Source organism: Xiphias gladius, chromosome 9 (assembly GCF_016859285.1).
Source record: "Xiphias gladius isolate SHS-SW01 ecotype Sanya breed wild chromosome 9, ASM1685928v1, whole genome shotgun sequence".
Classification (NCBI taxonomy): Eukaryota; Metazoa; Chordata; class Actinopteri; order Istiophoriformes; family Xiphiidae; genus Xiphias; species Xiphias gladius.
The window spans coordinates 5,523,155-5,537,578 of record NC_053408.1 but is presented as its reverse complement, the minus strand read 5'-3'; the positions used below and the strand labels follow the sequence as shown (position 1 = coordinate 5,537,578).

The following is a 14,424-nucleotide window of genomic DNA, read 5'->3' as shown; positions in this document are numbered from 1 at the left end:
GCCATTTAGGATACAGAAGTAGTTTCTCAGCGTCGAAGGTGGCATATTCAGGTGTCCTGTTTTGTCCAACCAGCAGTCCAAAACCCAAAGATATTCAATTTATTATCACGGAAGTCTGAGTTGTTAAAAACAGCGAAGCTGAAGCTAGAGATTGTAGACTATTGTTGCAGCTGAAGAGTTGCAGACTGGATTTCTGTCAATAGACCTATTGGTCATGTAATTGTTTTCAGACATAATTTTCTTTAGGCCTATGTACCTATATCATATATATATAACCTTTTATCCATTTTATTTTGTTATTAATGCTGTGTGCATTGTATTTTGGATATTGATGGTATCATGTCTTTCTATTTATACGTGAAAAAAAAAGATAAATTACTGTTAAGAAATTACTTTTAAAGAATAGATAGGGTTGAGGTTTATATGTCACATATACAGGCCCGTCTTATACACTAATCATACCACGTGTAATCAAAGAAGAAAAACAGCGTATTGTATATTTCTCTACTGTGCAATCCCTTCACAGTCAGTACCACCAAATATGTTCCAGCTTTTCGTGTTGAGCAAAGCTATGTGATTTTAGAAACGGCGAAAGCAGAAGGGATTCTCCAAAATCAGCGGCGTCTGAGCTGGAGAGTGGGACAGATGGATGAACAGACGAACAAATAAGAAACGAACAGAAGGAAAATGATCACCGGTCCTGCGCTGAACTCATGATACTAAAGACTGGATTAGTAATTTTACTACGAGTCTCCAGTGATGAAAAATAATACTGATAATAGCTGAGACTTTTTTATATGACACACTAGTTTCAGTACCAGTTTTTGCATCTTACGTTGAGGAATATCAACATGTTCTTCAACAAAAACCCCTTTTTTTCATGCAACAAGAGAAGCCAAAGTTCACAAATGTTTAAAAGCAAGCTGCCGCACAAAAACCAAATAGTCGAAACTGTCAAGATCATGACTTTAATAAGAAATAAGCAGGGCACAAATCTGAGAAAGCTTTTGATTCCAGCTTTGGCTTCTTTACAGTGTTTGAGTCTCATTGCAACGGACACGATTCAGTTGGTACCAAAAAAGTATGGAGGTTAAATACCCAGCCCTTTTCATTTATAGACACCCCCCTCCCCAGTTCTCCACCTACCACTTCTGAGTCGCCATAGAACGCCGCCAGGTCGAGGGGCGTGCGCCCGTTCTTGTCTGCATGGTCGGTGGCGGCTCCGCTCTCCACCAGGCAGCGGACGACAGGTAAATGGCCTTTCAGACAGGCCCAGCTCAGAGCGGTCAGGCCCTCCTTATCCATCAGAGACAGAGAGGCTCCTGCGGAAAGAAATGGCTGCAGTGAGACCCAGCAAACCGTCTTTGACTCTAAATTCTTTTATACCACTAAGTATGCTACTTAGTGGTTGCCCGGTTTGTCATTTTTGCCATTTTATAACTAACTCCTTAGTTCATTTTAATGGATTTTTTAAATCTGTTGCTGATTCAATTTGGCTGTAATTACTGTAAACATAATTAGAAAACTGTAATTACCCTCATTTTTATCAGTGCAGCCGCTGTGTGTTTTTTGTAAGAGATTATGGGGTTTAGACAAGTTAAAAATTAAATATTTAAACAGCAGTTACAGTCAAAAACATTAAGAGCAGTAGCATAATGATTGGAGTTAAGAAGATATGTCTCAGGAGACAAATTTCATACTCATCAAATCTCAGTATCCATTGAACTGAGCATCCACTGTTACTTTTGATTTATATACTGTAATACTTACATTACCATCAGACTTTGCATACAAAAAAATCAAGACAAATGATTGCACATATTTATTTCCTTAGCTCTTAACTTGTTGAACACCTGTTGAAATATTTTGTACAGTATTTTAACACAGGCGCAATTTTTGTAAGTGTTCATGCTTTTCGTTTACACTGTTCTGTTTGTAGTCTGGTTTTAGTTTTGGATGAAAATGCATTTTTCAATCTTAGATATGATTATTTTTTACCTTGAGCTAGTAAAAACTCCACAGTTCCCAGGTGTCCCTCTGAGGCGGCCATCATTAGAGGGGTACGACCCTGCTTGTCAGCCAGGTTGACGTCTGCTCCATGTGTGAGGAGGAGGTCCACAATCTAAAAACACAACAATACAGCGACCATGTCATCGCATTACAGCAACTGGACGCCATACTTGCTTAGTGTTTGTGAGATGAAGAAATGACAATATTCTTTATCCAATCGAAAGGGGAAAAAAAAAAAAAAAACCTTCCTGGTTTCTAGGGCATAACTGCCATTTCTTTACTGCCTTTAGGAATAAGCGAATAGTCTTGGTGAACTTTTTACAAAGCACGTTATCCTACACGAGGGGGGAAGCGGTCAGGCCGACAACTAACCTGCCAGTGTCCCTGTCGGACGGCACTGAACAGCGGGACGATGCCACGTCGGTTGGGCTGGGCCACGGCGGCGCCCTGTTCCAGCAACAGACGACAGACCTCCAGCTTCCCCCGACCAGAGGCTGCAGTCAGGGCTGGATGCACACACACAGGCACACAATCGGGGAAGAGAGGAGGGTAAGCAGGGTAAAATGTAGTGGCTACAAATGGAGACTTTTGCTACAGTACCTCCAGTGCCTTCATGCATAGGTTTTAAAAAAAGAAATGATTTTTGTTGTAAGAGGAAGGGAGTACCTATTAGCCTTGGATTCGAATGTTTACCATTAAGTAACACTTAAACATGCATTAGCTGATTTTATTTTAGCTCCGGCCAGACGGCTGAACAATGGGCTGAAATTCATTATAAAGCTCTACAAAGCCAACGGGAGCTGCAGATCCAGGCTATAATTCTCTGTAGGTTCGTCACTACGATCAGCCCCTTTAACATTCAGTCACATTGTTTTCACACTGTCATTTTATACATTGTTATTATAAAAAAAATATTGATTATAGCCGCTTTAAAGCGAATCCTGACCACAAATTGGAAAAAAAACAATGCTCCGTGTGAAAAACAGCTTTTCTGGGATACATCTTAAAGTCTTCCTCGCAGATAAGAGAAGAGAAGAGAAGAGAAGAGAAGAGGGTACACATGAGACCTCTGAAAAAAGACATCTTCTCAAATGTAATGATTATAATTGGAAAAATTAAAGCAGAGTGAATGCACGTCTTATAATCAGGGTGGTAGCAGCCTCGGAAGGGTGACCCTGGTCAGCCAGCTGGAAGAACACTTTAAACACACACAGTTCAGTGAATATCTCTGTACATGCCCGCATACGTATATTTCCTCTGACTGTTGCAAAGAATAATGTATCCTCAGCTGACCCATGGAGTAACACTGGGATTAGAAATGATCTTCATGAATAACTGTCATCCTTCTGATCCCTTACAAACATTAAAGTACGGCTGAGTGACTACAAGTTCCCTCTCCAGCTGACAGTGAGCAGCAGCCTGCCCGACACTCCAGCGGGGGTATAATGCTCGCAACGAGGTTTCATAGCTTTAGGTTACAATGATGCATTACATTTCTCAACACCCTGCCACAGTGCAATCAGACTAGTCATTTCTAAGCACCCTGGAGCACGGCTCATCCCTCCCCATCCCCCTCCCCCGTGCGAGCCCAGCCCCGTCTCTGCTCCAAAGACACCACTGCACTGCCATCAGCATCTGACGCAGCAGCAGCAACCAGCGTTAGCAGCAGCGGCGGCAGCAGCGGCAGCGGCAGCGGCAGCAGAAGACACACACACACACAAGGACGATCCCTCATATCCGCACTGCAGCTCTCTGCCTTGTAGTGCCACACAGAAAAACCCTCTCACAAAAAACTCCTTAGATCCTTAAAAAAAAAAAAGAAGAAGCATTTTCTGAACTCTAAGTCTCAGGACAAACTACAGTATATTACATTTGTGCAAAGATTTTGCAACTACATGAACCATTAAACATTCACAGCCATCTGTCGGTTTAGACTTCAGGGTTTTATCGGTGTAATGTCTGGCTACAGCAGGTGTTCCCACCTGTCTCCCCCCACAGGGTGTCGTAGTTATTGATTTGAGCCCTCTCCACCTCCTCTTCATCCTTCTCTGGCAGGTCCAGCAGGTAGGACACGATCTGATGGGGAACAAGATTCAACGCGACACAGATTAACGTCCAAGTTTACTTTTACTACGCTGAGATAAAGAGGGTACATACGAATAAATGATAGAAATAAAACCACTGGTTATTAATAATCTACTTTCATTTTGAACCTGTTGTAATCTGATCGACAAGGCTGGATTTTAGAAGACTGACAGTCATCATTAGCAACTGCATTGACCACCAGTCCTTGGTCAATCAGTTGCTGAAAATAATAATCATCATAGAGCGATAAGAAGGAGTGATCACATTTTATAATTCATACATGGTTCCTCTCTCCGTACATCTCGATCTCCTCTGTGTTTCCCCTCCCTCCTCCGCTCCTTCTCAAACTCAAATTAGCGTAACTTTACTGGTTTCCAAAAAATATCTGTTAGATTTCCAAAGTGCTTTCTCTCTCAACCCATTTGACCAAGGGAATTCTGTTTCTCCTGGATGTTTCCATCACTAATTATCATCAAAAGTTAACATTTGTGAACATCTGAATGCTGTCTGATTCTTCTTGGATCCCATTTTCCTCCTGTGACCAAGTTAAAAAGTTCCCCGTGGAGTTTTGGTTTTTTCTTCCCTCCAGTAGCACCGTGGAGCTGTATTTCTGGGTGGGCCCCCGTTTTGTTTGTCCTGTGCACGTACGCGAGGAAGCGTATGAATGCACACGCTCGCAGGTGATGCAACACTCGCCAGTGGTTTCACATTATTCCACTGAGCTACAGGTGGCGGTAAAGTGCCATGATATGCTGCAAACTGCCAGCAAAGACAGCACGTAAACCTGGATGTAAAGAACTGCTGGATTTTAAATAATTTAAAGATCAGCTTTACAAATTTAAAGGAAATGCATTCAACACATTTGGATATGCTCACTTACATTTTGGTAAAACTGAATGTAAACATAACTGTTTTCTTTTTCTTTTGTTTTTGCAATAAAACTCCATAGGACACATTTCACTGTGCTTTGGGATAATATTCAGCCGCTACTGAAAAAAATGAGCAGGTTGAAATGCAAGCTCAAATGAGAAATGAGTTATTTTACTGCATGACGGGATATATTTTACAAACAACCTTGGTGTGAATGTGGTGCACAAAGCCACAAAATGTTCCAATGATAAATAAAGTTATCATTTTATTTATTTATTCATTTTTATCAAAAAATAGCACAATTGTCACTATTAGCATTGGAGTTAAATAGTGATAGTGTAGCAGCAGTAGTAGTTACGAGAGGTCATCTTAAGCCCTTAATCATTTTTGCCTTAAATCACTTAAGTCCAGCGTCGCTAATTTGGGCCGAAGAGTCAATGACGTTGCACTCCAGAGCCCAGCCCCCCCCCAAATCAACCACCCTCCCCCGCTGCCGTACCTCTGTGTATCCCATACTGGCTGCAGCGATGAGGGCCTGCTGGACTGCGTGGCTCTTGGTGAAGGCTGCCTGCTGTTGGGTCTGCGGCGACTGTTGCTGCTGTTGTGGCCCCATGCTCCAGTCACACTGGATGAGGAACTTCACCACCTCCATGTGGCCCCTCAGGGCCGCGTGGACCAGAGCGCACTGGCCATTCTTATCCAAGTGGTCTACCTGTTAGCGGGACGGGGATTTGATCAGGGGCACAAGCAAGCACGGGAAGGAGGACACTGGAGTCACCTGTGCGATTCCATACCTTTGCTCTCCTGCGGCAAAGCGCAGTCACGATGGCCATGTGTCCCCCGGCGGCAGCATAGCCTAGCGGGGTGAGGCCAATTTCAGACGAGGCGTCGACAGAGGCGCCGAACTCGAGCAGCAGAGCCACCATGTCCATGTAGCCCAAGTGGGAGTGGACACACAGGACGGGGGCATTGTTCAGCACCTCGGTACGGTAGTTCACATTGGCACCGCCCAGCATCAGCAGCCGGCTCACCTGGACACGTACACAAAAAATGAGGAAATAAAAAGCTAACACAGCATAGTAGGGCTTCAAATTTACAAACTCTTTTAGTCCAGGGCGAGGAAGACCTACGTGATGCATATTTCGAGAAGTACTCTGGAATTGGTACCCAGAACAATTGAATTATTCTTTAAGTATAGCCTCCTCTCTGCCATGTTAGCGCCTGTACCTTGATGTTGGGAGTGTAGAGGTTTCGGAGTGAAGAGAGTGCAGCTGAAAGGCCCTCTGTGCTGTAGGATACCCACAGGCCTTGCAAGATAGATGAGGAAACCCCGACTTTCTTGCTGAGACCCTTGAACGGAGAGATCGAGTGTAAATATTCATTACTTTGGTGCCACAGATGTAGGCGGAGACACGGGATGGTATACCTTGAAGATGTGTGCTTTGAGGATGTGATGGCCCAGCTCAATTGTCTGCTGTCTGTTCAGCTTATTCTCCTGCCGAGAAAACCAGAAGGCCAGTAGGGTGTGCCCGCTCCTGCGGAGACGACAAACGCGGAATCATTTAATACTGGAGACGGACTCATCAGGTCATTAACGCCGTGTTATCATCTGCACGGTTGGCGCGACCGGTTTTTAATTATAGTACATGAAATAAATTGTTCCAGCTTCAAATACGACACCTCCTCTGCTGGATAAACATAATCTACATGTGACCAACAGAGCGACTTCTATTTATACACGACTGATTAACTACACAGTCGTGCCTGTGGCTTCAAAGGTACTTTTCTGAGTCCACAACCAACTGCCTATAGAGTTATTAACTGTCACATTGTAAAACAGTGAGGAATAGTAACTTTGACTGGGACTCGGTAGGTAGTGAGGTACCCTGTAATTTAACTGTTTATTTCATAGCGTAGATATATTTCATAATAATTGCTTAAAGATATAGCTTTTTACTTTCCTGTAATTTTTGTTTTTTAATCAGAATCCTATTGATTCTTCTTTTTTAAAAACAGCTGAGATATATTTATAACTTGGTGTTGCAGAAGGTGCAAATAAAAATGACAAAACGAATATGACCCTTTCACAGATTTCTACACAACCTCATAAATAAAACCTACGACTCCACAACTTTTAAATTAAATTATTTGGGAATATAGTAAGGCAGGGCTTTTTGGGTTTTCAGCCCCCCAATAAAACTTTGTTTTAATCCCCTTGCTTTTTATGGTCCCTCTCTGCTATGTCCCCACCCCAATGTCCTGTTTCCAGATGGGATAATTAAAACCCCTCAAGCAAAACGCTAAAAAAATTGCTGTTTTTTTTTTTTTTGTGACCTTACATTAGCAGTGACTGGGCACTTTCTTTCTACGCAACTGATCACCCTCAGCATCCCAGAGCAAGAGCCTCTCGTCTTATTCAATCCGACATTTCTCCTGCCTGCCCTCACCTCGGATCGCAGAGGAACTTTGTCTTTTCTCCTTCTTCTCTCCAGATCAACCACTCCCTGAAGGAGGGGTGAACAAACATCCTGGTACCGTCCCTCCTCTTCACGAGGAAGACGGATAGGTTGTCCACACGTTGCTGGAAATCCTCCCAGTCCAGCGTGCCCTGCAGCCACAGACGTTGTCTCGCTGTTATTTTGGACACTGAATGCCGTGTACCGAAACTCTCAGACAGTTAAACCCCCTGAAAATCTGGCTTTAAATCTTAACATTAAATACAGTATTGATGAGTATAAATAAGCAACCACTTGAAAAACATATGAAGTTATTATCTCTAAAGAGTTTAACAGTCACGACTGAGCTAAGTAGCTTGATCAGGACTGAGTGGGCGTGGTTTTCGATCAGATTTGACAGGACCAACCCACCAGCTGTGTCACCTTTTTGTCATCTGAGCTTCAACTTCGGAGCAGTGAGAAAAGCACAAACAAGACCAAAAACAAACAAACAAACAAACAAACAAACAAAAAAAAAAACCCAATAGATATTTTATGATGCTAAATATCTAAAACTGTTCGAAATGTGGGAGGATATAGTGTATTCATGACCTCATCATTCATAGAAAGACGCTGATTTAAAAAAATATATGCTTTCAGGGCGTTTAAGTACTTGGCTATGTTAAATAAACATCTGATAACATTAGCTCAGGGAGGGAGTAAAAATCACAGATTAGCAAGAGATTAGTTCGCAAGGTAACTGAAACCCTTTTAAACCCATACGTCATACATATTAAAATTTCACTCTTTAAATGATGTACTTTGGAAGGAAACTGACTTAAAAAACCAACTGGATCAGTCCATTTCATAATACATGAATTCCTTTGAAGAGCCTGAGATATTAACCGTTTACCATCCGCTGCTCCAGCTTTCCAGACACTAGCATTATGTAGAACTTGGACTGGACTGCCATTGAAAGGTTCTATGAGGTTACAAATAGATCAGCAATGGAACATAGAGTATGTAGCAACTGATCAGAGCCTTGTTGGTCATTCTGGACTTTAAAAAAAAAGTATCCGCTGCTTTAAAAACAAGCTACAACAGCTACAGAAACCTACCTTTTAAAAAGTAAAGCTGTCCAACAGTGTGATAGATTCTTTTAAAAAGTATGTCCAACTTTATTGAACACATGTCTAAGGATCAAAAATACTAAATATGCAGTAATTCAGGCAAAACCGCACAAAATTAGGGATTGTTAAAGAGTTACAAGGTCTCAGTGTCTGAGGCCTCTCCTCTATTACCTGCAGTGAACCAGCGTTGATGGCCTGATATATCTGCTCATCGGTCAGCGGGTGAAGCGAGGCCACGGCCACATTGAGCAGAGGAAGCGCCCGCTCGAACGAGGACTGCGTGGGGAAGCGCATGTTGCACTGCAGCAGGTACACCTCTGCGAGGTTGACGGGAACCACCTGAGGACGGAAGAAGAGAATTTGAATTACAGTGCTCATTTCCTTTGGATCGGCTCGACAGAAATGAATAATGCATTGTGTTTGTGAAGCACATCTTAAACTATTCCACACGGTCTTCCTCAGAGAGGAAAATGTGAATTTATTAGTTGTCATTTTTTTAACGGCGCCTGGAAGCACTTCTGAATACATGAAATTAAATTAATCTGGGGGTGTGAGATAAAATATTTCATTATGAAATACACACTAAAAAAAAAAAAATTCAACAGGAATATTTATCACAAAGGTGTTCGATTCTCACCCTACCCAACCGGTCGAGGCACACGGCCGTCCACTGTGAACCGGGTTCTGCTCAAGATTTCTGCCTGTTAAAAAGGGAGTTTTTCCTTGTCGCCAAGTGCTTGCTCACGGGGAGTATAACTATAAGAAGTAGGGTCTAGACCTGCTGTACATGCAAAGTGCCCTGAGATAACCTCTCTATGATGTGGCGCTATACAAATAAAATTGACTTGACTCCAATGTCAGAAAGATGATTTTCTGAGACTACTTTTATGCAGAGCCTGTCAAGAGTGCAGGCAAATAAAATATGCCTTTCCCGTGTTGCCTTTTCAAATTATGAGCAACAACATATTTATTTTAGATACAACTCCTTCCCCATTGCTATGGACCTAGTGAGTTCTGCTTTGGGCTACAACTTGAGCCCCGTTTGTTAGCCTATAAATGTTTACCTTTTGGCAAATTGGCACCATTAAAGTATGCTGAATTAGCTATTAGCAGGTCCTGTTTACAGATAACTATCAGTGGGTTACTTTGATGCTGGGGAAAACTTGAAAACGTGATAATCACCAGGCCAGTTCTGTAATTATAAGGAGCACACTTTTTTTTTCTTCTATGGTTTCTAAGCAGATTTACGGACATTTCTTCGCAATTGGCATTGAAGGTTATGATATCCTCAGAAGGGATAAATTACGCTAAATCTGAGTATATGTGTATTATGTCTATGTGTTAAGATCTGACTGAGTTATGACTCAAATTATGCAAACTGAAGCCATCGGGAACAAAGGGTTTTTTTAGGTACCTTAATTTCCTCCATGAGCTGCATTATCCCAGCCGCGGCTGGTGCGACCGCTGACCGTGTTGGTAAATGGCACAAATCGGCGGCCAAACTGGAATAAACGACTTCCAGTTGTTTTTAGAGCACCGTCACGCCCCTCTCCTTTTCATCTCACGCGGTATCTTTGTCACACGTCTCTGCCGCCTGCCCCCGGTGAGCCCCCGGCAGGCGGCAGAGACATGAGACAACAGTTTGAAAACCCCTGGTTTAGATGTAATCAGTCTAAGCTGAACTTGTGAAAACCATCACAAACTAAGCAGTAATGCCAAACCTTATAGCTGGAGCTTTTGAGGACAAGGTAGCCCTTCTCGATGAGGTCAAAGGTGAGTTTGAGGTACAGGTAGGAGCCCTGACTCAGGGCCTTGAGGTGGGCGCTGAGCTTGCCGAAGGTGGTGTTGTCCATCTTGCCGTTGAGCGAGATATTGTTCTGGATCTCCGGGCTGCTGTGGATGCGGTGCAGGATGTAGCCCTGCAGGTCCTGGTCTATGGCATCGTTTTCCTCCAGGCTGTCCAGAGAGATGCGGTGGAACGGCAGTGCGTTGGTGATCTCCTGAAGAGTCAGGATCATTTCAGTCAGGAGCTTGTTTTTGGTGATATTGGTGTAGACATCTTGATGAATTTGATAACTGCCTAAGTACTAACACAGGCAAAATAACTCATTAATGGGTCAAGAATAAAGTACGATATGCTATGAATAATTGGTCTATACCCGTTTCTTCCTCATGAATTAAAGATAAAGTGAAAGGAGATGAAGATAGCAGACAGAACCAAAAAAATTCTGATTTTAAAAACATTTGTATTCATATCCCCTGCATAATGTGCATAGAGGAAACATGAAAAGGTCAGACACAAAGAGGATAGAGTTCTATTCAAGACTAATTCAATACTGTCAGTCAGTGGCCTTCAGCTGATGCAAAAAAAACCTCCTGAAAATGTTGATGTAAATCCCTCTTATCTGGCAGTGATAACAATAATACAATGAGGAAAAAAATAGATTTAAAAGTAAAACCGCAGAGGAGAGGATGCAAACAGTGGGATTTACTGTCATCACTTTAATCTGTATAGCACGCTCAAAAAGAAAATCCTGACTGACTATCTGTGCCCTACCTGCAACGTGGTTCTGACAGTGACCACCAGTTTGAGCCAGGGAGGGAACTTATTGATGGTTTTGGTGAGGAAGGACACGATGGTGTCGCCGTAGTCTGGCTTGTGGAACTCTGCCTCGTTCAAACCGTCAATGAGGATGACGAGGTCCTCCTCAGAGTTGATCTTCCTCTCTGAGAAACAACAGTCGGCATGAAAACAGGAAAAAGTTTAGGAAATCTAAACCGCCCTAAGCTGCACCATGTGCGGATCATTCTTTTGTCAAACCTGCCCCCTCTATTTGATAAAGAGCTTTAAATTTCCGGCTGAGCCACAAAGTCAAATTTCCCTATATATTCAAAAATTAACCATCAAAGATTTAGTTTTCATCTCTATTTCATTTGAAAGCTTGGAACAATTGCCTGCGCAGCTCAGGTTTGGTTTAATAAATCAGGTGGTTTACGAAAAAATTCAGTTCCAGCACTGAGATTATGAACTTTAATCTTGATTACATCGACAACACTGTCCACAAGAGGCATCTAATATCATGCACCAAGGACTTGAGTCAAAGTGTAAATTGGATACTGAGGTCTGAGCAGGCAGCAATTATGCATTGCCTAAAGCACTGTGTTTGAATTGTGAATTAAACAGTTTGAAACTATTTGAAATTCCACATTATGATGAGGGATGTGCAGATATTCAAACCAACATAGCAAAGAAATCAAAGTTAATAAAACAAGAGGCAGAATAACCTTGAGAGGGCTTAAAATCATTTTGAGCTATTGATTACTGTAGTTGTTAAATTACAGTCATCTATAGCTTTTATGCAAGATGATTATTTACTCTATATAGATGATTACGTATATTCAGTTGCCCCAGAAGAGACAAATGCAGTGTTTTTGGTCAAGCTTTTCCCTTTAACATCTGCAGAGGGCACATTTTTGTTGAAAAAGTCAGCTCATGGAATGAAGTCTATGCTGCATATCCTTCACCCCCCCCCTTGTAATTTAATTTAATTTTTAATAATGTATCGTATTTTATAATCTCATATGATTTTTAGGTAAATTCTTGATCTGAAAAGCAACTGGTAATTTCAGATGTCAAATAAATGTAGTGGAGAAAAAAGTACATTATAAGTACAAAGTACAAGTACCTCAAAACTGCACTTAAGTACAGTGCTTGAGTAAATGTACTTAGTTACTTTCCAACACGGCTGAACCCTCTGGGAATTATGCACTTTTTTCTATTGCAAGTGTATCACCTTTGTGAAGTGCGTCCAGGGGCTCTAGGACCCCCCTCCTGAAGGAGGCCAGGGGGTCCTGGACGCAGGAGCGCAGACTCAGGATGCTCTGTAGGTGCGGCTCCCTCAGCAGCTGCTCCCTGTAGGCGACGAGGTGCGGCGAGCGGCACAGCAGAGCGGCCACGTTGTGCACAAACTCCGGCACCAAGCAGGTGTAGGCGTTGTCTGCCTGGCAGTAGTGGTACGCCACCACCTGGGGGCAACAGAGAGTCGGGAGAGGGTTGCAGCCAGGTTCTGAGCATTTCCATTCCTGTCTGGTAATCCTAACCTTGACCGGCCTGTGGGTATTGCAAAACTGATTGAAGATCAGCGTTAAGGAACACGGGAGTCAGGTGACACAATTTTAGAAATAACGCTTTTTTTTTCCCAGTGTCTACGGCTACAACTCATTTGAGAGTGAGTCAACTTCAGGGTGGATGATTGCAGTATAATGAAACATAATACTTCTCGTTTCGTCCGTACAGCTTTAGCCATTAATAATTCATGGCTTCCGGCTGCCAAGGGAGACTGATTCCTAGTTAGCTCATGCATCTCATGTGTGAGATGACTGTGGCACGAGGAGTCAAGTGTTAAACTGTCATATTTCACAACTATGTACATCTGGCTTGTACAAATGAATGATGAATGAATGAATGAATGCATGAATGAATGAATGACCAAAAATTATCTTAGGATGGACATGTAGTGACATCAGAAAATGGCAGAGGGCGAGTGAATTTTCTGAGAGGCTGGCCAACTAAACAATAGCAGCAGGTGTGACCAAGTTCTCCTGGGGACTGAGAGATCACAAAGAGTTTGAATTTTCAGAGGCCGCGGCAGTGATAAGAGGGCAGTGACAAAAAGGTAATGAAAAAAAAAAAAAAGGACTAATCCAAATGGAATGCTAATTTTTGGTCACACAGGAATAAAGGGCTTTAAAACAAAAGGGGTGAAAAAGGGAGTGAGATCAATTATTAATGCACAGAGTTAACAAGATCTAATAGCTTGGCTGGGAAATGGCTTTCTGCAGGTATAAATATTTCATAAGGCTCCCTGGCAAAGTTGTTTTTTCTTTTTTAAACACATCTGCATAATGCATCAGGCTGGGACTGGGGATGCAGATGGCTAAGCAGCGGGGTGGGGGGGGGGGGGGCGAGGTGCAATGGCAGACAAGAAAAAGAGCGTGACAGAGAGCCGGTTTCACACATCATATAGGTTTACATCGGAGGCGGGTTACAAGACGGTAAATACCCCAGTAATTTATATATTAAAAAACAAAAAAAAAACAAAAAAAACACCCTTTAACAGGAAAAAAAACAGCTGTACAAAACTCTGAATGTATTAAAAAGGTAAAAACAAAAAAGTCCCTGCTCATCTCCACCTGTTTTGAAGTCTACCACCTAAGGAGAAAGCCCTGTGTGAGTCGATGATAGCTGGCGGCGAGTGCGAAACACTGAGTTTCTCTCAAAAGCTTGAAACCGTATCATTTCTGACAGAACCTGGGCCGTGTCCGTGCTTCTACTATGGAAAGGCTTTTTCAAAAGAGCGTATCATTGGCTATCCTACCATCTATGTTGTCACTAAAAGAATAATTAAGACATTAAAAGGAACCGTTTTAAATTATCTTGCAGTTTTTCAATTAGAGACAGAATGAGGCTTGGAAATTTCACGCTGAGCCACAAACACAATGGAATTTACTATTATAATAAGATGAGCATTCTGAGCAAAAGGAAAGAAAGAGAAAGACCCTTGACACAGTATTTGGCAATTGATTTTTTTTTTTTTCACAGAGTTGTGAGAGGAAAAGGGGAAATGAATGTGTGTGGGGAGGCAGAAAAATGTCCCCGAGTGGCTTGAGACACAGCGTTTTTGGTCTGTGAATCGGAAGCGGAAATGGAAATGTGTGTGTGGTAATCTCTGCGTGTACACGGTCCCAGGTGCATCGGGTACCTGAGACGCCAGCCTCCTCATGGCTTCTTCCTGACGTCGCCTCATCTCGGGGGTGCCGGGACAGCTGCCTCCTCCCAGGGTGCCATGCGTGGGCTGGGGCTGGGTGAGAGGGAGCCCCTCTCCATCTGGACA

The 14,424-nt window shown here is 42.7% G+C and overlaps 1 protein-coding gene across 4 annotated transcripts in view; it reads right to left on the bottom strand.

Moving 5' to 3' along the window:
• tanc2b (tetratricopeptide repeat, ankyrin repeat and coiled-coil containing 2b) overlaps positions 1-14,424 on the bottom strand; it is a 140,590-nt gene that overhangs the window by 8,346 nt on the left and 117,820 nt on the right. For all 4 annotated transcript variants that reach the window (XM_040135591.1, XM_040135592.1, XM_040135593.1 and 1 more), the window contains 14 exons: positions 14,293-14,417; positions 12,325-12,556; positions 11,088-11,257; positions 10,252-10,530; positions 8,702-8,869; positions 7,413-7,573; positions 6,392-6,500; positions 6,193-6,315; positions 5,760-5,996; positions 5,465-5,677; positions 3,993-4,086; positions 2,383-2,516; positions 1,999-2,122; positions 1,147-1,322 (listed from right to left, as the gene is read on the bottom strand). In XM_040135591.1, the coding sequence (XP_039991525.1) occupies positions 1,147-1,322; positions 1,999-2,122; positions 2,383-2,516; positions 3,993-4,086; positions 5,465-5,677; positions 5,760-5,996; positions 6,193-6,315; positions 6,392-6,500; positions 7,413-7,573; positions 8,702-8,869; positions 10,252-10,530; positions 11,088-11,257; positions 12,325-12,556; positions 14,293-14,417 (2,345 nt within the window). The remainder of the gene's footprint in view (positions 1-1,146; positions 1,323-1,998; positions 2,123-2,382; positions 2,517-3,992; positions 4,087-5,464; positions 5,678-5,759; positions 5,997-6,192; positions 6,316-6,391; positions 6,501-7,412; positions 7,574-8,701; positions 8,870-10,251; positions 10,531-11,087; positions 11,258-12,324; positions 12,557-14,292; positions 14,418-14,424) is intronic.